General features: G+C 44.6%; 2 protein-coding genes across 2 annotated transcripts in view; one reads left to right on the top strand and one right to left on the bottom strand.

The window, feature by feature from the left end:
• MPP6 (membrane palmitoylated protein 6) overlaps positions 1 to 8,148 on the top strand; it is a 28,512-nt gene extending 20,364 nt beyond the window's left edge. The window contains exons 9-11 of the mRNA XM_006088795.3: positions 2,818 to 3,020; positions 4,907 to 5,035; positions 6,433 to 8,148. Of these exons, the coding sequence (XP_006088857.1) occupies positions 2,818 to 3,020; positions 4,907 to 5,035; positions 6,433 to 6,609 (509 nt within the window). The 3' untranslated portion in view covers positions 6,610 to 8,148. The remainder of the gene's footprint in view (positions 1 to 2,817; positions 3,021 to 4,906; positions 5,036 to 6,432) is intronic.
• A 6,660-nt stretch (positions 8,149 to 14,808) lies between these two features.
• GSDME (gasdermin E) overlaps positions 14,809 to 25,002 on the bottom strand; it is a 55,381-nt gene continuing 45,187 nt past the window's right edge. Inside the window, 7 exon segments of the mRNA XM_006088793.3 lie at positions 14,809 to 15,278; positions 16,457 to 16,698; positions 19,463 to 19,536; positions 21,084 to 21,279; positions 23,150 to 23,200; positions 23,202 to 23,278; positions 24,795 to 24,959. Coding sequence (XP_006088855.1) covers positions 16,465 to 16,698; positions 19,463 to 19,536; positions 21,084 to 21,279; positions 23,150 to 23,200; positions 23,202 to 23,278; positions 24,795 to 24,959 — 797 coding nt within the window. The 3' untranslated portion in view covers positions 14,809 to 15,278; positions 16,457 to 16,464.

Genomic DNA, 25,002 nt, shown 5'->3' with positions numbered 1-25,002 from the left:
AAATTCTTATTTTGTGCATGACCTGTTTCACAGATATTCAGGGTCTTTGTTATATTTTGTTGTTTTTCAGTATTTTGAATTTAATAATGATTTGCCTTTGTGTGCATATTCTTTAACTCATGCTGATGATTAGTGGGCTTTCTGCCACAATAAAATTTGCCTATCAGGACATTTCACAGAAATGTAATTCTGCAGAATGTGATGTTTTATGATAGCTTCTTTATTTACCGAAGTGCTCAAGGTTCATCCGTGTTTCAGCTGCTGTCAACACTTAGCTTCTTTTTATTGCTGAATGCTATTCCATTTTCTGGCTCCACCACGTTTTGTTTATCTGTTCATCACTTGATGGACATTTGGATTGCTCTGTTTCTTAGCTGTAATGAATAATGCTGCTGTTAACATTTGTGTACAGGTATTTATGTGGACATGTGTGTTTTCTCTTTCTCAGAAACGGAATTGGTAGGTCCAATAGTGACTCTGTGACTACCTTTTGAGAAACTGCCACATTGTTCTCCACAGTGGCCATATTATTTACACTCACCGCAATGTGTGAAGGTCCCCATTTTTAAAATATATTGAATTTATTGGGGTGACATTGGTTAATAAAAGCACATAGCTTTCAGGTGTACAATTCTATGACACGTCATCTGCATATTGTATGGTGTGTCCACCACCCCAAGTCAAGTCTCCTTGCATCACCATTTATCCCTCTCTACCCTCTTCTACCTCCCCCCACTCTCTTTTCTCTCTGGCAATCACCGTACTGTTGTTGTCTGTGTCTATGAGGGATTGTTGTTGTTTGCTTAATTTCTTCACCTTTTTCACTCAGCTCCTTAATACCCCTCTTCTCTGATAGCTGTCAGTCTGTTCTCTGTATCTATGAGTCCTTTTCTATTTTGTATATTAGTTTATTTTGTTCGTTAGATTCCACATGTAAGTGAGATCATATGGCATTTGTTTTTCTCTGACTGGCTTACTTCACTTAGCGTAATGCTCTCCAGGTCCACCATACATCATTCCATTGTGTGAATGTACAACAGCCTTTTTATCCACTCGTGTACTGATGACACTTGGGCTGATTCCAAAAATCTTGACTATTGTAATGATGCTGAAGTGAACAAAGGGGTGCATATATTGTTTCGAATCAGTATTTTGGGTTTCTTCGAATATACTCCCGGAAATGGAATCGCTGGGTCATAAGGCAGTTCCATTTTTAATTCTTTGAGGTAACTCCGTATGGCTTTCCACATTGGCTGCACCAATGTACGTTCCCACCAACCACGCACAAGGGTTTGTTCTTTTCTTCACATCCTCGGCAACACTTGTTTGATTTATTGAGTTTGAAGTTCATTTTGTTATAAAAGTTTTCTTGATGTGTTAATGCTTATTATAGATCAGTGGTTCTCAACATTGGCTGCACATTAGAATCACCTGGGAATCTTCTAAAATCCTGATTTCTGGGCCCTCATTCTCCGGAAATTCTGTTTCTTTGTTATGAGGTGGGGCCACAACATCAGTAACAAAGAAACAGAATTTCCGGAGGATGAGGCCCAGAAATCAGGATTTTAAAAAGATTCCCAGGTGATTCTAATGTGCAGCCAAGGTTGAGAACCACTGTTATAGATAGTCTAAATACCATCACCTTTTGATCTGGATTACTTTCTAATTTTAAGTGTATGTGTTTAATGGTTTCTTCAGATACTATGCACGCATAAGTATTTGATTAGAAGTTGAAAATTTTTTTATATCTGATCCAGCCAAGCTCAGATTAAGGCTAAATTTGAAAGTAGCTCTCTTTTGTGCCCCCTCTCCCTCTCCTCCCTTCTTTCCCTCCTTCCAAGCTAGTATTAACAGGTTGGCAGAGAGTACCTATCTCTGCATCTTTGCAACAGTTTGAAAGGTGATAATAGTCCATTCCTAGTATGGCCCAAGTTGCAGGGGAGTTGTATGTCTCCGGAAGTATTTACTAGTAGAGCTCTAAAATGTCAGACAAAAGGATCCTCTAAATTTCCACTTGGTTTCTTTGTTCTCATTCTCTGAACAAGAATACACATATCAGATCAGAATAGAGAAAGTTAATAGACCTTAATAACTTTGAGATGGCTAGTTCCACCACTAAAGCACAAAATATAATAATTAGGAGTATAAATAAGCAGGAAGCTGAAATAAAGGCTTTGAGACAAAATAAAGGATAATTTGTGGGTAAAGTACACTTCAGAAAATTGATAATACCAACTAAGAATAGGAGAACTTTGCTCAGTTGCTTGGCACTCAATTAAGAAATGTTAAAGTGAAAAGAGAGGACATAATTGATATTCCTTAGGAAAGGGGAGTAAGTGCGGGTCAGCTGGAAAAGATACTCATTTGCAACATATCTCACACTTCCTAGGATTCACCACAATTAAGAATTTAGATGCAGGACTCTGCTTCCAGGTAACCATATTTTGAGTTTCAAACTGACCTTATCTAGCACATTTTTTGGATACAAATTATATATTGGGAACTACCTTTTAAAGCATTCCTATAAATGAGGGATCAGCAAATTATTTTGCTCAAGGGCCACGTGGTAAATATTTTAGGTTTTGCAGGTCATCTAGTCTCTCCCGCAACTACTCCACCAGTATAAAACAAGTGAAGCATAGGTAAGAAGAATGAGCGTAGCTGTGGTCCAATAAAACTTTATCTGCAAAAATAGGAAGCAGGCAGATATGGCCGTAGGCACTAAACAGAAGCATCTTAAGCTACCCTGTTCATTTTAGTCTGTTTTCTAAAATCCTGCATTCTCTTTGTGTAAATTCTCAACATTATTTTATTTAGTTACCTCAAGGAAACCAAGGGAAGATGAAAAAGATGGCCAGGGATATAAGTTCGTGTCACGGTCTGAGATGGAAGCAGATATTAAAGCTGGAAAATATTTGGAACATGGGGAATATGAAGGAAATCTCTATGGAACCAAGATTGACTCTATTCTTGAAGTTGTCCAAACTGGACGAACTTGCATTTTGGATGTCAACCCACAAGTAAGCTGCATGGATTTCAAAGCTGATTTTAAATTTTATTTCCCTTGGAGTTTTTGTTTTGTTTTGATTTGAGATTGTGAAGGTAGCCCTTTCCTTCCATTACCTGATAGAGAACCTTGTTATGCATCCACTAGTTAAATAAATCTCTGATCAGTTAGCCAAGCACTAGAAACATGACAGAAGTTTCGTATTTGTTTACTTGTTCAAGTAATACATAAATGCATACATTAGAAAATGTGAAATTTAAAATTTAAACCAGACTGCAAAATAGTCATGGGATGTAAAGTACAGCCTAGGAAATATAGTAATACTGCAATAACTATGTATGGTGCCAGTTTGGTACTGGAAGTATCAGGGGGAGCACTTTATAGAGTATATGATTGTCTAACCACTGTGCTGTACACTTGAAACTAATGTAAAATAATATTCAACTTAAACTGTAGTTGACAGAATTTTTAAATTAAAGATAATTAAAAAGAATAAAAATTTGCAGTCACGGCCCTTCCCACCCAACACACACACACACACACAAATATTCATTTCATTCCCATCCCATTCTGTCTCTCTCACTGACCCCTTCCCACCCTTCTGCTTCCCTACTCAGAGGTAAATATTATTGAGTTTGGTGTGTATCTTTCTATCTTTTTAGTATGCCTTAAGTAAAAAATTATATATTTGTGTGTGTGTGTGTGTGTGTGTGTGTGTGTACACACACACATACTAGTATATACAGGGTGTCCCAAAAAATGTATACACACACTTTGAATAATTATAAAAGCAGTGTTGATTAAAATACATTTCATTTTAATAGCTATCAGCTATTAAAGTGTGTATACATTTTTTGGGACACCCTATAATATATGTACACATATACATATATATAATGTTTTCTCTTTTTATTGATTCTTTTACATAAATGAAAAATTCCATATAAATTCTTTAGTTCTTTTTATTAAATAACTAGAGGCCCGGTGCACAAAAATTTGTGCACTCAGGGGGGTCCCTTAGCAGGCTGTGCCCTCTCGCAGTCTGGGACCCCTCGGGGGATGCCCACCTGGTGGTTTAGGCCCGATCCCCGGGGGTTCGGGCCTAAGCTGGCAGTCAGACATCCCTCTGGCAGCCTGGGAGCCCTCGGGGGATGTCCACTGCCAGCGGGGAGCAGGCCTAAGCTGCAGTTGGACATCCTTAGCGCTGCTGAGGAGGCAGGAGAGGCTCCCGCCACCACCACTGTGCTGGCAGCCGTCAGCCTGGCTTGTGGCTGAGCAGAGCTCCCCCTGTGGGAGCGCACTGACCACCAGGGGGGCAGCTCCTGCATTGAGCATCTGCCCCCTGGTGGTCAGTGTATGTCATAGTGACCAGTCATTCCCAGTCGTTCTGCTGTTAGGGTCAATTTGCATATTACCCTTTTATTATATAGGATGTTTCTTGCAGACCTTTTCATGTTGATTGCTGTAGAGCTTTTTTTATTCTTTGTAATTGCTGCATAATATTTCATAATATAGACGTATATTAACTTATGTAACCACTCTCCAGCTAGTAGACAATGAAATTATTTCTAGCTTTTTCAGTATTAGCAGAATTCTATAATTAACATTAAAAAAAAAACATTTACAGCGTTCTTGCTGACTTTTGGGTCCTTCATTAATGTAATGCTTTTTTTTTTGTTCAGGAAGCTCAAAGGGTAGAGAGGTCAGAACACAATTAATGGGTCACTGTTTTAGGAAAGTACTGTATGGAATCAAAGGATAGAAGTGGGGCAAGTGTTCAATTATATTCTTAATCCTTAGGAAGCAGCAGATAGACTTTGATTATTTAGTGAAAAGTAAAGGGAAACAATACAAATTCTAATCCTATGTAAGTCGGTGTGTGGTTGTTCTCCTGCACAGGCCCTGAAGGTGCTGAGGACATCAGAGTTCATGCCCTACGTTGTCTTCATCGCTGCTCCGGAGCTGGAGACGTTGCGCGCCATGCACAAAGCTGTGGTGGACGCTGGCATTGCTACCAAGCTTTTGACGGTGAGCACTTCTTTTTAGGTTAACAATATTCCTCCTACAATTTGTCCTTTTCCTATTGTTATGCTGGTGGTTCCTCATTTATATATAGATGACTCGGGCCTCAGAGCTCTGACTTGCATAACCAGTCACCTACTTGGATGCCTCACAGGCATCTTAAACTTAATGTGTACAAAGTAGAACATTTGCTTTCCCTCCCCGAGCCCCCCAAAAAAATTATGTTCTCTCCATCCCTACTCCCCAACTCTGCATCTTCTAAACCCACCCACTTAACTCATGCTAGAAACCCAAGAGCATCTCCATTCAGTCATTTTCCTCACTTTTCACATCCAGCCCATCAGCTAATCCTAATGGTTTTATCACCAACGCAGGTAAATATTCTGGGTCATTTCCATACCCTTTGCCACCATCATAATCCAGGGATGTCTCCATTGCATCTGGGTCCTTCATGACCTCTTCCGTGTTCATCTCAACTTACTACTCCCCTCACCCCGTAGCTGTCTGTGCCTCCTGGTCTTTCGGTCTCTTCACACATCCAGGCATTTCCCGCTTGGATTTGGCATTGCTGTTTTCTCTGCCCGGAATGCTCTTTCTCCCACTTGGTTCTCAGTTTAAAAGTAATGTACTCAGTGTCTTTGTAAGTAGATCTCTTAAAATGCGTTGTTCCTGATTTTTTTATTTTATAGAACTTACTACAACTCCACAAGTTCTTGTGTTTATTTGCCCTTTATCTGTCTCCTTCACTATAGGGTAGGAACCCCCTCTGTCCTATTCATTGTTATATCCATAAATAATGAAACACAGTAGACACTTTAATAGAAACTCAATAAGTATTTGAAGAACATGTAGAATTGTGAAATTTCAAAACACTTGTAAAAGCTTTTCTTATTCATGCAGAACCCATTATGTACTCCCCTACATCATTCTAAAATGACTAGAAATATTCTATAATATATAAATAATGCTAGCAAAAAAAATAATAATGTGAAGTTAGTCTTCAAAAATACATGTGTAAGATTTTCTTTTCTGGAAATAGGCAGCAAATTTAGCTTTGAGCTTAACAGTCACTAGAAATTGGGTTCCATCATCTAGAGTCCATTAGATTTCATCCTAAAATTATTATCAGCAGTCTTTTAAATTAGGAATCTTATCCTAATGTCAATGAAACAGAAGATACAGGGTACTCATAAGCACAAACATGAACGCGGCTGGGAAGATGGGTACAGGAACAGGTGGTAATGTCTTTTTAACACTCTATGGATTAGATTTTTAGAATTAATATCAGAATCACAATAAAAATTTATCCAAGCTACTAATTTCTTATGTTCACTCTGAGTTGCTATTTGAGCAAGTAAATATACATTATAATAAAAACATTTCCTTTTAAAACTCTTCGACAGGACTCTGACTTGAAGAAAACAGTGGATGAAAGTGCACGAATTCAGAGAGCATACAACCACTATTTTGATTTGATCATCGTAAACGACAATCTAGACAAAGCCTTTGAGAAACTACAAACTGCCATAGAGAACCTGAGAATGGAGCCACAGTGGGTCCCCATCAGCTGGGTTTACTGATGAGTCAATAAGGTTCACAATTAAAATGCAGCTTTTAGAAAGTGACGACAGCAAATAAACTTACTCCTGGGAAAACGCGTGCACGGAGAAGATGTCTGCAAGGCCAGGCCTTTTTACCGTAGATTGAAATGCCAGTACACTCTTCTGAATTTTTATAGACAGTGTGGCTGGGAAGGGGTACTAATATAATTTATCTTAATTTTTCTAACTTTTTATGGACAATCTATTCATATCACATAAAGAAATGCGTTGAAGCATTTTGTATATGTTTTGATTTAGTGCCCTTGCCTTTTTCATCACAAGAATTTCCAACTCACTCATTCGAACCTTGGTCTCACATTTTCACTGTGATAATGAATACTTGAAATAGTTTTGTAAAGTTGCCATTTAGCTCAGTATTTAACAAGTGAAGGGGAAGTTACTCTAGAATATCGTTATTGGCCTTCTTTCCTACTATAATTTCTTAAAGGAGCAGAACCTGAATGTCAGTGCTACAGCAAGTCTACCACCATCCAAATCTGACATCAGAAGTCTGCTCAATGCTACATAGCTTTGTTATTTCAGAGATCTATGGCTGTCCGTTCTGATTTGTACAGATGCATTGGGTTTTTCCCCCTTCATTTCTATCTTTAGTGAAAAAATGAAGAGCAATACCTTGCACTCTCATTTGTCGCAAAGACAGGCTGATGTGAAGTTACCGTGTACACAGCAAGCAAGCTGGGTGGGCTCAGAGTGCCTCCTGTAAAACAGCAACATGACACTTGCCGTTTATTTTTTTTCACAGGTAAAAATTTAATGGACAAAAACGAACTTCTTACACAGGTTTTTATTGGGCTGTGGTCAGCAACTGTATCATGCCTCTGCATTTTTCTGTGATGCGTAAAGATGCCTTTGAGTTTGAAGTTTGGGGCTGCGAACAACCAGTGTGCTTTTTGAAGTATGATGTGATCGTTAAGGTTATCTGTTCGATTTGTTGTGTAGAAAACCCAGACCACTGAATGATTTTTAAAATTTGGAAATAATGGTCAGCTATTTTACCTACTATATATAACATATACATTATATAATATATACATTGTATATATTATATAATATGTATTAAATTTTTTTACATTTCTGTAAGGAAATGCACTTTTGTTTAATGATTAGGGGGAAAAAACAGTTCTCCTCTAGATGCATTAATATATACAAATTTCCAAATCAACCTCAGTTAATACGTTCCTTTAGGATTCTTGTATGGTATACTTTCTTCCTGAAAAGTATTCAGAGATGCGGCTCATCATCGAACGAAGTCATCCATATTTTATATTGCTGCTCGCTTTTCACATAGAGGTCCTCACACTTGAAGGGTTCGGTCCTTACCCGGTGGTGGTTGTCTTTGACTGGTGGCAGGCACCAGGCACCTGGCTGCTGCCTGTTCTCCGTCACGGGGCTGTCACATGGAATGCCCGCGGGAGGGCTGGAGGAGGGGGAAATGCAGGTGGTGAGTGGTACGCACACACTGTTGTAAATCTTTTCACAATAAAACAAAACTCTCAAGTTGTTGTATTTTAAGAGTGGAAATCCATAGATATTTTTAAATTCCAGGATTTCATATCCAGAACACAAATTCATGTTCTTTGTCCATAGGATAGGAAATTGGTGGCAAAATGTATCACATTCATTTAATATCTTCGGTAACTTTTAAACCGCCTATATGTACGTCACATTATTGGCTTCTCCGAGCAACATGGATCCAAGCACAGTGTTGAGGTGAGGTCCTGTGACTGAGTGTTCCCACACATTGTCAGTTTTAAGAGGAATTTCATTTCCACATTCTCTGTGTGCCTTCGTCTGTGAACAGCTTTGGGATCCTTATAGCAGCACAGACAGCTTCTCCACAAATTATTTCAACCATCTTGGCAAAATAGAGATGATTTTTACATCATATGTATTTTTAGCTTTATCATATGGGATAAAGTGCATATTATTTAGAAAATAGTCTATATGTAAAGGAGTTGTTTCTATTATAAATGGTACTCATCAGAAACTATTAAATACACACTAGTTCCCTACTAATATGAAATAAGTGATGCAGTTTAGTTCATTTCAGCCGAGAAGCCAGAGTTGAAGAGAATACATTTAGAAAAGTTCATTGTATCTCAATAAAGCCACTGAACTTGGAACTCGAGTGCCATCTGAGTCTGCAGGAACCACAGGGATCTCGGGGCAGGCAGGCCCAGCGGCCCAGGATTCTTCCGCAGCCGTGAGTAAGGCTAAGATGATTAGTGTTGCTGAAGAGAAAGTGGTTTGAAGTGATGTTGAACGATTGCTAATAGTCACAGTGCACACACACACGTGTTTATGCTTTCGGGAAATAGGATGTTCCTGTTTGGACATTGACGACCCGAGGATTCCTTGTGGACAGGCGAGTACCCGCATTCAGGGCATGACTGTTTATATATAAGTAGATATACACATATTTTTCACTTTCAAATGTAAAAATATCCAGAGTTGATGTCTCTGGTTAAGTAAAATTTAACCCTAATTACTGGAATATACCTGATGTGCTATAAGTGGAATTTCACCTTTATTACAGCCATGCCTTGATTGTGCATTCTCAATTTCTTTTTGATGCTTCGGTAATATCAAATATCCAGTACATCAGGGCTTGATTTACTCTTGCCAACTCTAAGTATACAATTGCTGAGCACTGCTTACTAAAAATCGTTATCATAAACCCAATATGACTACTGCAAAAGTAGCTTGAACCTAAATTCTATAATTTAGCAAAATTTACTTATAATTGCTGACGACACATTTTCCTTAAAAGAGCAAATTGGTAATTAATACAAATTTAGAAAATACAAACTAGCAGTAAAATACAATAATGTGGCATTATAGATTATGGCCAGATACTAGTTGTTTTGACCATAATATCCTAATAACAATAAACAATGATCTTTAAAGTTTTATTAAATTGGTACTTATTTTTATGTATAACAAGTGTCATGATCATGATTGGAGTTGATTTTCAAGGTGGATAGCCATGGAATTAGGTACAATTATTTTGAATTGGTAAACACTGAGCATAAAAATTTGAAAATTGATCAAAATAATGACCTGCTTAACATTGTACTTTTACAACTTCTGAAAAAATATTCAATTTTTCCAGAAATCACAGGCTAGAGAGCCAATAATTTTTTAATAATGAACCTTTATACTAAATATGGAAAAGGCAATCCTGAAATTTTGTGTATATGGATAGCAGGTCATTTTTTAAATGTTTAAGTCACCATATATATATATATATATATATAGTATATATGCAGCTATGTGTAGACTATGTAAAATTCTCCCAAAATACATGAATAATAAAACTAAATATATTTCACCCATGTAATTATAACTCATATTCTTAAATTTTTGATTACTTCCAAATTCTTAAGCATTCAGGAACTTTTTTCACTTTGTTTGAAAGGGCTTACCTTGAGTCAGGTACTAATCTCCTTTTTGAAAAATAAATGAAGTATTAAGCCCATAAAGTTAACATTATAACTTAATTTCCTTAAGGAAAAAGGAAAGTGCTAGACGGAAACCTCTTGGGAAATTCTTATTTAAACCTAATGAATTTGTTATATGGTTCAGGCTTAGAGATTATGGTACCTGCCCTCCTCTTGTTCCAAAGGATGTGCTGAGAGCATTTATGTAATAACATTTATAATGTATTTTGAGTTCTTAGGGCAGATTCACTATTTTAATATATATTTTATTGATTTTTTACAGAGAGGAAGGGAGAGGGATAGAGAGTTAGAAACATCGATGAGAGAAACATCGATCAGCTGCCTCCTGCACACCCCCTACTGGGGATGTGCCCGCAACCAAGGTACATGCCCTTGACCGGAATCGAACCTGGGACCCCTCAGTCCCCAGGCCGACGCTCTATCCAGTGAACCAAACCGGGGCAGGCAGGCCCAGCGGCCCAGGATTCTCCCGCATTAAAAAGGGCCAGATGCACTATTTTAATGATAAGATTATTGTATATAGTACAAGTGAAAATTATTCACAAACTTAAGAATGAATTCCATTGACTAATAATTCAGCATCATATCCGTTTTTATGTAAATAGACATTGTATAGCTGAGGAAGATAACAGTTATGTAATTTTTTAAGGTAAGATTATTTTTTAAATAATTTTTTTGTTAGCTTCAAGTTTTATTCATGTTTAAAATATTTCCCATAATCTGTCATGTTACTTTCTGTGTTCCTGCAATGATTTAGTGCACAGAATAAAAAATGAGTCTTTAATCGCCAAAAAGTGAAGGAAATGATGATATCAAATGTCTAAGGTAAGAATTTAAAAGCGTGGTTTTCACTTCTGCAGTATACTGCACTACCTTCATTAAAAGTTGCTCCTTTGATAAAAATGACTGAGATACTAATTCTGACTCCTGACCTTTAGTAAAATTTTTATGTTCCTTTACTTTTAATATTCCATTTGTTAAATAAGGCTAACTTAATATTTGTCTTCAGCTTAAATTACAAAACGTAATCTGTAGTTCTGATATGGTAAATGCTAGACTAGGAAGTCTACTTTGTCTGTCTGTTATATGTATGTGCTTGCATTGAGGTTACTTGTCTCTTCATTCTGTTAAGTGCCCCTCTTCCGGAGCTAACAGAACCTGGTGCGCACCATCCTGGAATCTTGCCTCCAGCTTTAGAACAGCTCTGAGCAGGAAGAGGGTCTGTTCCCTCCCAGTGGCCCAGGGCAGGAGGTCCGTGTTAGTTTACAATCCCTTTCCAAGTTGAAACGCTTAGCAGTCCTTGCTGCCAACCAGACCACTCACAAATCAATTAAGTAAGCAATCCAGTGCTCTCCTACATCACAAGGCACACTGATCTTTGCCCCTTAAAGCTGCTCCACCCTGTTCTTACGCCTGAAACTTGTCGCCGAAGCTCATGTTGTTTAACTGGTGGTATTAAGTCTAAAGGGGGTCTGTTTCTCAGGTCATTGGTGGACCTCTAACCTGACCGAATGCATTGCAGTGACCCTCTCTGATGCCCCAGCCATTGGCTGGCTGGCGCTGCAGCGTTATAATGGTAACTGACCTCCACACACCAAAGTCCGTCTGTCAGAAGCGAAGATTCTCTCTCTCTCTCTCTCTCTTTTTTTTTTACTACTAGCTTTTACTGTTTTCTAATCTTCAGCACAAACTAAATGAACACATCTACAGTGAATGTAAATGGTGCTTATAACTTGGGAGATGAAAGACTTGATGCTTGTAAGCCTGTTTGGGGTCCCACTGAACAGGCTGCCATAGAGCAGAAGCCCACAGGTCCGCTTTTAAAAGTCGGAAATTGAGGTCCGTATTGTACTTCAGAAATAGCAAGCCAGGGGAGAGACATAAATCTGACAGGCCATGCCTGATATTTGCTTTTCCTCACATCAGTCAAGGTGGCCTGGGAGTGTGGAGGGGGGAAACGCGTAGCATTAAAAACCTCTCGGCTGTGAGGATGTGGTTTTCCTCTTAGCCTTAAATAGGAGAGATGGGCAGGGGTATTAGTCACGTTGCTTGGAGCACACACAGCTTGTTCTGGAAACATGGTCCAAATGAGAAATGGCCTTCGAGCTTCCAGATAGAACCAGACTCAAGGAAGAGCTCATCTCCATCTGCCCTTGAAATGCAAGATGGATGGTGCTCTTGGCTGTGTGCTGTCTTTAAAGAAGAACTGGCTCCTGCCTCTCGGTAACATTGGTTGTTAAGGAAGTGGTGCCTCGGGTTTTGTGTAGATGAGTGAGCACGAGGGGTTGGCACCAGCAGCATTTCCTACCTGTCCGTTAGGGCCCATGATGAGTGTTTGTTGTGAAAACCCTGCTGTGGGGAGTTCCCCATTTCATTTTGGTTCACCTTTATTTTGAACACAGATGCATGCTCTTTTTAACCTCTAGTCTGTGAAGTGATTGTAGGACTTTTTTTTTTTAAACGGAGGACAAAATCTTGTTGGCAACCTAAAAATCAAAGCTAAACAAGCTGCTAAAGTAAGTTTCTGATGAAAAAGTTTAAAAATAAAAACTAATTGCTACTGCTTTCCCAGTAATTGTATTGCTAAGTCGTGTGTAAAAGAGATATTACTGTCCTTGTATAAATAAAATTTTTCTGTAATACAATTATTGATTTTTCAGAAGCTGTCCCTATAAAATTTTTCTTTTCACGTATTTCCAGATACTGCCCCAAACAAAAATTATTGAAATGTTCAATCTGTGAAATTCTATATGCCTGGTAAAATATTTTTGTATGTAAAAAGAAATAAATATTTAATATTGGAAAAATGTAGTGTTTCATTTATAAGTAGAACTGAGGCTTACAGATAGTAAAATACAGAGACTATGAGGTTAGCTTTGGAAACTTCTTTTAAATGCTAATAATTTTTATAAAAAGCCTCTAGTGTAATTTAGTTTTATAAATTTTCACCTGCCTCTCCTCTTGAACAAGGAAACCCTAACTATTGTTTCTTCTATGCCAGCCCAAGTTTCAAACACAACATACTCAAGGAAAGAAGTTCCAAGACAGAGAAGATTGAGATACAGGATCGAGAAAAGGCCTCTATGCTCAGAGGGCATGGGGTGCTCCTAGGACCATTGCCAGAGAAACCTGGTGGGAGACAGGTGTGCGGTGGCAGGCAGCTCAGCCCCAGCCCTGCCGCGAAACGGACCCACCCGGCTGGCCAAGCGATGGAGGCGTGACCGTGGTGCGTGCAGGAAGCCTGTGTCTAGAAAAGGTACTTTGATACTCTTTCCTCAGCTGGTTTCTGGGATCCTATACCTCATGGTTGAGAAATTGCTAGTTCAGTGTATTTCTGATGTCTCCCAAAGAATCGGTGTGACCTACAGCAGTTCCTGGATTAACGTGGTTTCGTTCATTGTCGTTTCATTCTAACGTTGATGAGGGGGAAATCAGTTACGGGCCAGAGCCACCGTTTGTGGAGTTTGCACGTGGGTTTTCTCTGGGCATTCGGTTTCCTGCCACATCCCAAAGGTGGGCATGTCGGGTTAATTGGCGCGTCTATACTGCCCCAGTCTGTGTGTGGGTGTGAGCGGCCCTGCGATGGAAGGGCGTCCTGTCCCGGTGGGTTCCAGCCTTGCACCCTGAGCTGCTGGAAAGGCTTCAGCCACCAGGGACCAGGAACTGGCATCGTCGGTTTGGAAAATCATTCTTGTTTCTATTCATCTTTCTTAAATGTTTGTATAGCTCACATCTGTTTCATTGTTTAATATTTGAAGTGTCTTGAGATCTTTATTTAGAAGTGTAGTGATGCTTTTGTGACCAGGAATAGGCCATAGGAACTTGACTTGTGTTTATATCAGTTAGCTTATGGTTAAAAATGGTTTCATTACATGTTGTTTTGCTTAAAGTCGCAGTTTCCAAGAACCTATGGACTTCCGTCTTTTACTACCTGTCAGTTTTCTATCAGCACAGTAACAAATTACCACAAATTTAGCAGCTTAACCATACCAGACCTGAGGCCCTGAACCTAACTGTCCCCTATACCTGGGCTCCTGAGCATTAAAGAGAAAAAACCAACATGATATAGAAAAATGTTAGTTACATGCAAACAAGTGGTTAGAATAAGATGGAACTTGGAGACATTGTAGAAAATTGGTCTAGGCAAAGTACCGAAAATTAGGTACAGCGGTATAGCGGCAGATTCGGAAATTACCGAAAAATCGGTACAGTGGTCTGGTAGGGTTAGAACACAGACTTCTCCTCTCAGTTCTGGGGGCCAGGAGCACCTGGTGCAGCCTCAGGCTACATCCTTCCCAGTAGCTAAGTTTTAAGACACCGTCCAGCAGGTAACTGACCAGTGTCAGGGCAGCTGTGGAACAGCTAAGAAATAAAATGCCTCCGTCGCCTGTTCGATGTAACCCAAGCTTTGACACTTGCTGGGATGGCTCCTTTTCTGTCTGACGTCTGTCTTTGTGTGTGTGTGTGCTTTGGTTTAGGCTTTTTTATTATTATCTAGAGAGGATAATACATACAAAATCCTAACAGGAATGGAAGGGTGAACCACCCTTCCCCACCTTTTGCCCAGCCTCTCCCTCCCTCCCCAGAGGAGCCCACTGGGTTTCTAGTGACTCGTCAGTGAGGTTTCTGCCCCATGCATGGCGATACATGTCTGTTTTTCACACAAGTAGACTCCCATTACACATCCCGTTTACAGTTCGTTCTGTATATTTATTTTATTTCAGAAAACCAGACAAAAGATATGGACTGTGCCACCATTTTAGCACCATTTTCACATTGACATGTTCCTTTCCAGTTTGTGCATGAGGTGCTTGTTTTTTATGTTGTTGCCACCACAGTGTACACTGCTGTATCCTTTTCTTCTCATGGATCATAGGTTTATTTATGCAAGTACTTGCACAAGGATTATTCTCATTTTCCAGAGGTGATGAAAGGGTTACTTGCTTCATTAGCATTCATTAAAATCTTCAGAGCAGGAAGCAGTAGAGGATAGTGAGGTGAAAAGCCTGTGCCACGTAGCACGTTCCTCTCTAACCACTGCTGCTCCCAGGCTGGACAGGCCTCGCAGCGGGTGCACTAGGTGGTGCTGAGGGAGAGCAAGTGGCCGCAGGTCCCAGGGGACATTAGCAGTGGGACCGGGAGACAGCCCAGGCTATTTATAGAAGGCTGTAGAAACAAGAAAAGGCAAAATCCACACATTCAGAGCTTCCTGTGACATATATTTTATAAATTAAACACCCATCATGCATGGGAACTCAGCACATTGTTCTTAACACAGAATTAGTACGTTCACTGAAGCATGGCAAAGTCAGATAAATCCCATATTTCTAGACCCCTACGGGAAGGCGGCCTGCTATTAGACTTTTTCAGTATAATTTTATTTAGCAGAATATATGTACTCCAGTGGCATTCACACTTCATTTTTTAGTCACTGCAGAGCATACATCCTTCCCAGTAGCTACATTTTAAGACACCGTCCAGCAGGGTAACTGACCAGTGTCAGGGCAGCTGTGGAACAGCTAAGAAATAAAATGCCTTCGTCGCTTGTTCGATGTAACCCAAGCTTTGACACTTGCTGGGATGGCTCCTTTTCTGTCTGTCTTTGTGTGTGTGTGCGCTTTGGTTTAGGCTTTTTTATTATCTAGAGCAGTGGTTCTCAACCTTCCTAATGCCGCGACCCTTTAATACAGTTCCTCATGTTGTGGTGACCCCCAATTTCAGTGTTACAAATTGAGTATCATTAAAGCATAGTGATTAATCACAAAAACAATATGTGTTTTCCGATGGTCTTAGGCGACCCCTGTGATAGGGTCGTTCGACCCCCAAAGGGGTCGCGACCCACAGGTTGAGAACCGCTGATCTAGAGGCTAATACATACAAAATTCTGTATGCAGAGCACACAGAACATCCAAAACATAGCCTTCAATGGAGAGAAATTGCTTCCACAGCATTCACAATTTAAAATGAATTTTGGGTCAAAGTGTCAGCCCCATCTGTTTTTGTATAACAGGAAGAAAGGGAGAGATGGACCCGTTTTTCTGTAGAATAAAGGTCTGTTTGCTGGCTTAGGATTCGCAGCCCTCAGCCAGCTCCTCAGGTGTGAGCTTGCACTTGCTCTCTGGGTCACCAGTGTGGGAGGGCCTCTTCTGAAAGGAAACTGCTTACAGAGTACCTGGCGGCTAACCTCAAGGTGACTGCTAGTGCAGAAACTCACTTCTTAAATTCTCTTGTGACTTCATCTCCTTGATCAACTTTTAACTTGGCTCTGAACTAAGCCCCAAAGTGGTATCTGCACGGTGTGGAAAGTGCCCAGCCCTGGCTGATGACGGGAGCTTGGGATTCACCTGTGACGTCACTGGTGCGCTCGGCCTAAAGCGCGGAGTCCGTTCAGGCTCACGTACAGAACGAGTGGGGCAAGGTTGGGGACTTTGCAGGAGACAGCCCTGACGGCCGACTGTCGCCGTTCCAGGTTGATGTCGGCCGTGGCCAGCAGGCGCCGCACAATCCCAAACCTCTCCGTGTCTCTCAGAGGAGCCAGGGCTACGTCTTCGAGGTCAGACTCTCCGCCAGCGGACAGTGCACAGAGCTGAAATGGCACATTAGGCACGTCACTGAAACACGTTACAGAACAGCCAGTGCGGGACAGTCATGCACGTCCAGCTAATTAGGAAAACAGGTGGTGGTTTTCTGTGTTTTTTAAATTTCCCAAATGGAGCAGGAAAACCTTTAAGATGAAGATGTAACCAGATGTATGTGACCCAGGCCTGACGATTCCAATTTGCTGGAGTTTGGAGTCCTGTCTAAATCCCTCCTCTCTGAACTCTGCCTGCTACTAGATCTTAAGCCAGTAGAACACACGTATGTAAGGCTTGTTTGGTTTTTAAATGAAGGTTTTAGAATATTTGCACCAACTCCTCCAAGCGGTAGGTACCATCGCTTACTTTATGCTTCCTGCCTCAAGAGCCTTTGCCCTTGTCCTTCCTTCTACCTGGAGACTCTCCCTCCAGAGTTCCACACAGACCTTTCTTCTCCTCTCGTCTCTCGGTTTTTGGTGGAAATGCAACATCAGAAGGGCCTGACCTAATCCCCTCTCCATAGCCCAGCCACTGGCACATCATGGTGTTGTCCCCACCTGCTCCCGATGTCTGCAGTTCTCTTGACAATCACTGCTTAGTCTTTAACTGAAACCTGCGCCGCTCAGGAGAGCAGGGACCTGGCCTGTTGTGCTCACCTGTCACCCTGCCTAGGACGAGACCTGCAGAGAGGTCGCTGCTCTAATTGCAGCTGCTGAAAACATCGGAAACTTTGCTTTCTGGGGTCTTGGCGGTGCCTGTGACACTTTACCTTCAGTAATTATAAATTTGCCAGATTTGATTTTTAAACAGGTGTTCAGGACCAGGTCAGTTTAGGAATATAGAGTAAAATTTAAAATAAAAAAGCGCAGCCTTTAAAGTGTGCATGAGTACAGAATTCCGGAAGCATTCTCAGCGGAGGGCGGCACTCATCGGAATACACAAGTACTGGGTGTCTACTATCCAAGCCAGCCTTACAACGCTACACCCTGTAGATGCGCCAAATACAACGAGCAGTGTAACCACAGGCTTAGCGTTACCATTTGGGCCAGACGGTAAACTATCCATTGTGCTTTAGAGAGTGGATTAACCTGCTCTTTAAACACAAGCATCACGTGCCACGATTTGAGAATGAGCTCCATGGGCACCGCTGAAGGCTGCCAGCAGCACAGCGGGCTCAGGTCTGACGGAGAAGTGCTGGGCGGCGTCCAGCTTCCTTCTCTGAACATCTGCCAACCCCACGCGCCCAGAGGCACTTCTGGGCATAAAAGAGATGCAGTCACCAGGGGTGGGGGTGACATTACACCCTGTGGATGGTTTTAACTCGCCTTCTTACCAGTTCGGCAGATGTGTTTCTCCCAAAAGGCCTTCAGAAAGCCTCCATGGTTGCCCTGGCCACCAGACAAGGCAGGTTTTTACACCCCTTTCTAAGTAAGTGCCTGCAGGAAACACGATACCCAAATCCCTCCAGACGGCAGGCAGGAACCTCGCTGTCTTAAGAGCTGTTGCGGTATCTAGGGGCGATGATGTGAAATGCCCAGGAAGGTCTTTAAAGAAAAAGGGTTTCTGTCTGTGTTGAGCAGCCCATGAAGGCGGACAGAGGACTCTGGGTGGGAAGTTTTGTGCCGAGTAGCCTAGCAGCCCTCCTGGAACACCTAAGGGCTGCTCCTCCACCAGCAGAGCAAACTGGGAAGCGGCACCCAGATCAGAGCTAGAGCTGACCTGCAGGGAAGAGGGACTTCGCTGGTGTGGTCTTGTAATGTTCTCTTTTCCCGTAGACTTGCTAAGCACTCAGCTGTTGTAAACGGAGCTGGGCTACAAAAGCAGAGCTGCTGCGTGCTCATCACTGCAGACAGCTAGCTAGGAAACGTACTGTTTCCATAACCTCACTCACTACACCACCAGCTTTTACCCTCAGCGGCCACAGGACGTGCATGCCGGCACATTTCAAGTAGTTCCGTTTTTGTGGTCAGAGCAGGAATGCAGCATTCCCCCGGGCGGTAGAGCTGCTTGTGGTGGTGAATGACACTAAACTGCTCCTTGGCATGGTGCCTGGCGCTCTCTTCAGATGCCTTTCCTGTGCAGAGCAGTGCCAAAGGCACTACCCGCAGCGCTCAGGGCTCCCCGGATGTGTGCCATTTCAGGGCCCTGGTGAGGCAGTCTACCCCAACGTCCGCTTCCCAGATCAGGGAGCCGAGCTCTGAGGTTTGGGCCTGCAGAGCGTGCTGGCCTTAGTCCTTGGTCGCCAGGCCTTTAAGTAATCCAGGCAGGTGTGCTCTGCTACTCTGCCCCAGGCTGAGCAACACCCCATTTCCTTCTATTAATGACCCAATTTGTAGTTTAAAGAAAAGCTTAATCTTCAATCTCAGGGCTAAGCTCCTCATTACCTAACTCTTGGTCTAGCCATGACATTTCCTGAGGGCACAAAGCTAATGATAGTCCTAAGAGAGAATGAAGTGTCTCTCTGAGACCATCAGTCCTCTGTGTCCTCCCTGCCAGGCGAGCGTGGTACAGAGCTAAGTTCTAGGCCTCGCTCCTTCCCTGCAGTGCTGCATAAGGCTTGGAGTCCATAGACAAGTGCTCTGAGCAAATCCTTCCTCTGGGCCTCCGTCTTCCTGAGAGGTAGGGCGTGTGGCGTAGGTGGGTGTAAAAAGTGGACTTAGTAATACCTGTGTGACCTATTTTGAAGGGCTGTTGAGGATGAGGAAGACTGGAAGTGTTTTATCAGCTGTGAGGTGTTCATCTCATCATTGCCCCACCCCCAGGCCCCTTCCTTACCAAGTGACATAGTGAAGGAATGATCTGGAGTTCACAGCAGGTGCCCAGCAGAGCTGCTCCGTTATCTGGCATTTCTGCAAAAGACAAAAATCAGTCACTTTAAAAAACAAAAGCATCCGTAGGAACAGAGCCAGCCCGGGGCTGTGCCTAGTGTATACGTCCCTGCTCTCCGGGCAGAGGTTATGCTCAGCAGTTGTTCAGTGAATGAATGGTACTGAACAGGCACAAAGGGTCTTTTAGGAAACAGAGTGAAAACAGGCATGTGTTCGCCAGGGGATGTGCTCATCAGGAAGAACTGCACAGAATCGGGGGAAGCAAGGAAAAGTAGGAAGAACTGGAATTTGGTGACAAGAGAGGTGCGTCACTGCATATTTGGGGTGTGCCTTGCATACACCTCTGTGAGCATGTTTCCTCAATGGGTCAACCATAGTTTTTTTTTGTTTTGTTTTTGGCGTGTGTCAGAGAGCTGAGTAACCTACAGTGACCTGGGTTTAGAACCCTCTAGTCCTTCTTAGGAGGAAAACGCAGTGTGGCCTGACGAAGGGACGGCACACGGACCTCTAGAACCCAAGACTGTCAGGCAGCACCCCAGAAGGACCTGCTGAGCCCCAGGGAAAGGAGATCCAGGTCAGTGCTATTCAAACTGGTTTTACTCCCTCCCCGGGTAACACAGAGGCAGCCCCCACAGGAGCCACTCCTCCGGGACACAGCCTTTGAGCTGAAAAGGCAAAGGAAAAAAACGAATCACCTGCTGACTCATCTGGCCCAGAGACCGTTTGTGAGCTCCCTCCGCCTCCTGCATTCATTAGCAGCCGTGATTACAACCCCAGCACATTCAGAATTTTAAAAAGTAAGTCATGAGCATGTAATGAACGGCTCATCAGCATATGGACCTGGGAGAGGCATTCTCTTTTTTAATTCTTTGAAAACTGGAAATTCCTGGGCTCTGTTCCTCCAACCCTGAATGCACCAGGAACTCAACGCCCTGACTATTGCCCCCTTGAAGGGGAGTGGTGGGGACCAGGAAATGGGGTCTTGCCTTTCTGAACAGGGACTAAAGCCCTGTCTCCTCATGTAGGAGGGCTGCCCTCTGGCATGGTGAGCTCGGGGCAACGGGTAGAGGAGCGGCAGGCGGGCCACTGCGCATCTCGGGAGGGCCGTGCCCCTGTCAGTGGAGCTGCGGAGCCCAGCAGCCAGGGCTTCGGGATGCTCCCCACCGCCCCCTGCCCTGATGGCCGCAACTCGGGCGGTCAGTGTGTAAAGAGGGTCAGAGGACCGAAATACTGGGGGGAGAACTGCCAGCGGAAAGCCCCTGCCTCTCACACGGCCGGCTCACGCGACTGACAGGCTGGGTTTTGGGAGACGCTTTCCTGGGTGGTGAGGGGCGAGCCCGCCGACAGCCCTCCCCGGGAGGAAAGAGAAGGGTTCTGCCTAGAGCGCAGGAGCTGGTGGTGGACAGGCCTCCATGCTCGGCTCTGTGATGTCGTGGCCACCATGCAAACCTCCACCGCCCCCCACCTCTTAGCCAGCCCACTTCTGAAAGGAGGGAACCATGTGTGCCAGTCTCCACCACAGGAAGCACAGCGGTTTCAAAGCAACAGCAGGACCCCCGGTGCCGTACCTGCCAGCGCACTGACCAGGAAGTAGGCTGTGGAGAAGAGCTTCTGGTCGCTGACCGCACCCTCAGGGCCCGGATGCCCGCCCTGCACACTGCACCCCACCAGCCGCAGGAAGGCTGTGAGGTTCTGCCTCTGGGGGGGCTTCAGCTCCCCCAGGATCGCCTGTGAGGGCGACAGGCCGCTGACCACGTCGTCACACTGCAGAGGAGGAGAAGAGACCAGGTGATGCAGCAGCACTAGCCTTGGCTGTCACCCAGGTAAAGCAAGCCTAATACTTCCTCACAAGGAGACAGTGAGCCGAGCCTTGCCCAGGGGAGGCGGCGTGCAGGGGCTGTGGGGTAGCGCCTTCCAGGGCAGGGTCTGTCGGGTTGGACGAGGGACTGGACAAGTGACTGCACGCAGAGCTGAGGGGAACATGAAGGCACCGTCCTGTCATGCTTCTCAGGCTTTAAACCTGGCACTCCCGCCCCAGCCACATTCCCACCTGGGCCCAGGGAGCCTCAGCCATCGGCGTGGGAGGTGGGTGGTCCTGCCAGCAAGGGCTGCCTGGCCACCCGGCACCGCCCAGCCATTGTAGCCTCCACGTCCAGGTGCATTCGTATGAGAGCCCGCGGGCCCCCGCCACCCAGGCAGCTGATGCTGGCCTGACATTTCCCTCTTGAAAGAGACATTTTAGAAAGTAAAAGTCAGTAGGCTTTTAAACATCTGTGCGCTCCCTGGGCCAGCACACCCTCCCAGGAGCTCTGCATCCCCCAGAACGGCGGGAGTCCTGGCTGGTGACTGTTTCAACACGGCTGGTTCCATCATATTCGCTAAGCTCTTCTGACACAATCCAGTTTTGAGGGGAAAATAATACGCTCTCCTGGACGCCATGAAGCATTAAATCAGAAAATCAGAGCTCAGACTCTGCATAAAAGAAAACCAAAAAGACCAAAAACAACCAACGACAGCAGAAATCGGGCTTGTATCTCCCCGGTCTCCTGCAGGGAAGCAGAGCAGACAGCCCAGGTGGATGGGGCTGGCAGCTGGGGTGTCCCTCGCCATTTCTACAACTAATAGTTAAGGAACTCGACCTCCCCAGAAAATCCTTCTGCCACAAAACAGAACCACACAAAGGCCTGCTTTCCAGTCTGTTCTAAGTAAAATAGGTTGTCTTGTTGGGCTCTACCACATAGCCCAGTGATGGCGAACCTGTGACACGCATGTCAGAGGTGACACGTGAACTCTTTTTTGGTTGGTTTTTGTTAAATGGCATTTAAATATATAAAATAAATATCAAAAATACAAGTCTTTGTTTTATTATGGTCGCAAAGATCAAAAAATTTCTATATGTGACACAGCACCAGAGTTAAGTTAGGGTTTTTCAAAATGCTGACACGCCGAGCTCAAAAGGTTCACGATCACTGACATAGCCCCTTGCAGTGGGTTGAACAGTGCCGCCCCCACCCCCAAGTCTATCTGGAACTTCAGGATGTGACCTTATTTGGAATAGAGTGTCTGCAAAGGTAACTGAGGTAGGGGTCTTGGCATGAGATCCTCCTAGGTTGAGGTGGGCCCTAATCCACTGGCGGATGTCCATTAAGAAACAAAAGGAGGTGACAGAGGAGAAGGCCATGGGAAGACGGTATACACGGGAGCGATGCAGCCACAAGCCAAGGAACGCCAGGAGCTGTAAGAGTGAAGGAAGGTTCTCCCCTCCAGCCTTCGGGGGAGCATGGCCCTGCTGACGCCCCCTGCACACTGCACCCCACCAGCCGCAGGAAGGTGCTGTGTCACATATAGAGAATCGATTTCTATTGTTTTAAGCCACGAACTCCTGGCATCAGCTACCTCTGCAGTTAGGAAACTAAGGACCTGGGATAAGAAGCAAAAAAGCTTTAGTGTTCAAGAGAGGTAAGGACCTGGGATAAGAAGCAAAAAAGCTTTAGTGTTCAAGAGAGGTGGGGAAATCTTAAACGCAGTTTTAGTCTCCAGCTCAGGCCAAAGCCTATCCCAAGCAGTCCAGCCTGCCCACATCTCCGGAACCCCGAGGGGGAGACCCTGCGCCTCGAGACGTCGCTGGTCTTACCACTTGTTCCAGGACCAGGAGTAACTCCTCATCAAACAGGACTGCCTGCAAGAACACCGCTCAGCGCCGTCTGCTGCTGCTCCGGCAGCTGCGCCAAGGGCTGGAAGTTCCTCTCCAAGGGCACAGTGGCTGTGGGGGCGGCAAGCACACGGCTCAGGATGGCTGTGCACGCAGAACCGGACGGCAGCTCGCGATTTTTATAGCCAACTGTCCTCAGCTCTGTCGTGGACACGTCAGCTGCACAGTCCGCCGTGGAGCTCGGAGATAAAGGACATGGAGTTAAACATCCCCCTGCGTGTTAGGAGAAGGGGGGGGGGGGGGGCAAAAAGGGAGCTGCCACGCGTAGTTTCAGATTCACTCAATAGTAAGTCTAATGGGTTATTTTTCTGGAAAAGTCATTTAGGCTCCTTTCTATAGAAGTAAATTATCACGGCTGAGTTACTAAACATCAGTCTACTGTCACTGCTTCGAGCCATGCGGATTCCAAAATGCTACCTTTCATCCTTCCTGCTAATACATGGTCCATTTTGTATCCTTTAATGTCTAATGCATGTCAGAGCGGCTGGCCCTCTGGTCATGGCGACACGGCTGCTGCCCTCGGCTGGTCCCTTCTTCACTGTCTGTCCTGGAGAAGGGTGCTCGCTGGGCCCGCTGCCGGCTCACACTCTGCGGGATCCAGAGCCTCTCTCCTAGAATCCTCCTCTTTAACCAGTTAACTGCCACGCGTCCAAAATGGAACCATCCCCACACGCCACGACATCTTGAATTTACTTGCGTCTATAGATGCTAATGGCGTACAAAGGGTTAAAGACAGGCAAAAGCTCCTAGTAAGTGAAGCCAGCAGGGATGTGAAGGCTTGTGTGTAGGTGCTCACTCCTGCATAAGACAGGGCCTTCACTGCCGTTCTCCCAACACTGTTTTTGCTACAGAAACAAAAGCGTCTTCTGGTCTGGGCCTCGCTGGTGAGCCTCACTCCTCGCCTCCAGCCAGCACATTCTGAGCCGCTCCTGACTCCTTGTGCTAAGCTCTCACATAACCATTTGTTTCTCCTTTTCCTTGCTCATCTCCTACTGTATACTGCCCTCCCCACCCCCAAAAAAACCAAAACCCTCCAATGTTTTAAAACTGCTGTGGGGGGCAGAAGGGGTTGCTGCAGGCAGGTCACAGGTCGCCCCCTCCCCCCATGCCAGCACCCACGGCCTCGGGCCACGTGGTAAAGAGCCTCCAGGAGACGCCGGCCATGCTGACCAGGCTGGGCCTGTCTTGGCAGCGGTGCCTGGACTAGGATGAAACAGATGCAGAACTCGGGCTCTCTCCTCGCTGCTAACTAGGTGTTCATCGTAGTCCCCGGGCTCCTATGTTAAAATGGAAGAAAACGCCAGGTCCCTGCCTCTTACACGCCTCAAACATGGCACCCCAGACCTGAGGCTCCCTACGACCCGGCCCAGGTGAGTCCTGAGTGCGCCAGGCCTGACTCAGGCGCCGTCCTCTCTGTTCTCAAATGCTCTCAGTGAAGTCACCAGAACCACCGCTCCTGAAGGCCACCTCACCGCCTGGGTCACATCACCTCCCGGGGTACAGTGCGCGTCAGGGGTATAGTGCGCGTCAGCCGTCGGCCCACCATGCCCCGTCCTGCTGGCGGTACCTTGTTTCAAAGCACCCAGCGGTCCTTCGGGCACAGACGGCCCCTGCCCGACATCTGGCATGTCTCCAAACGCAAACTCTCGGAAGGGCAGGGGGTCCAGGAAGATGGAGTCGATTCTCCTCTCGTGCTCGAAGCCACCGCACTTCCCTTGTAGGAGGCAGAATTCTGCAACACAGGAGAGGACAGGTCCGCACAGGGAGACGCCCAC

The sequence above is a fragment of the Myotis lucifugus genome, unplaced genomic scaffold, assembly GCF_000147115.1.
Source record: "Myotis lucifugus unplaced genomic scaffold, Myoluc2.0 scaffold_52, whole genome shotgun sequence".
In the NCBI taxonomy this organism is placed as follows: Eukaryota; Metazoa; Chordata; class Mammalia; order Chiroptera; family Vespertilionidae; genus Myotis; species Myotis lucifugus.
Note: the sequence above shows the minus strand (reverse complement) of the source record. Positions and strands in the feature narration are given on the sequence as shown.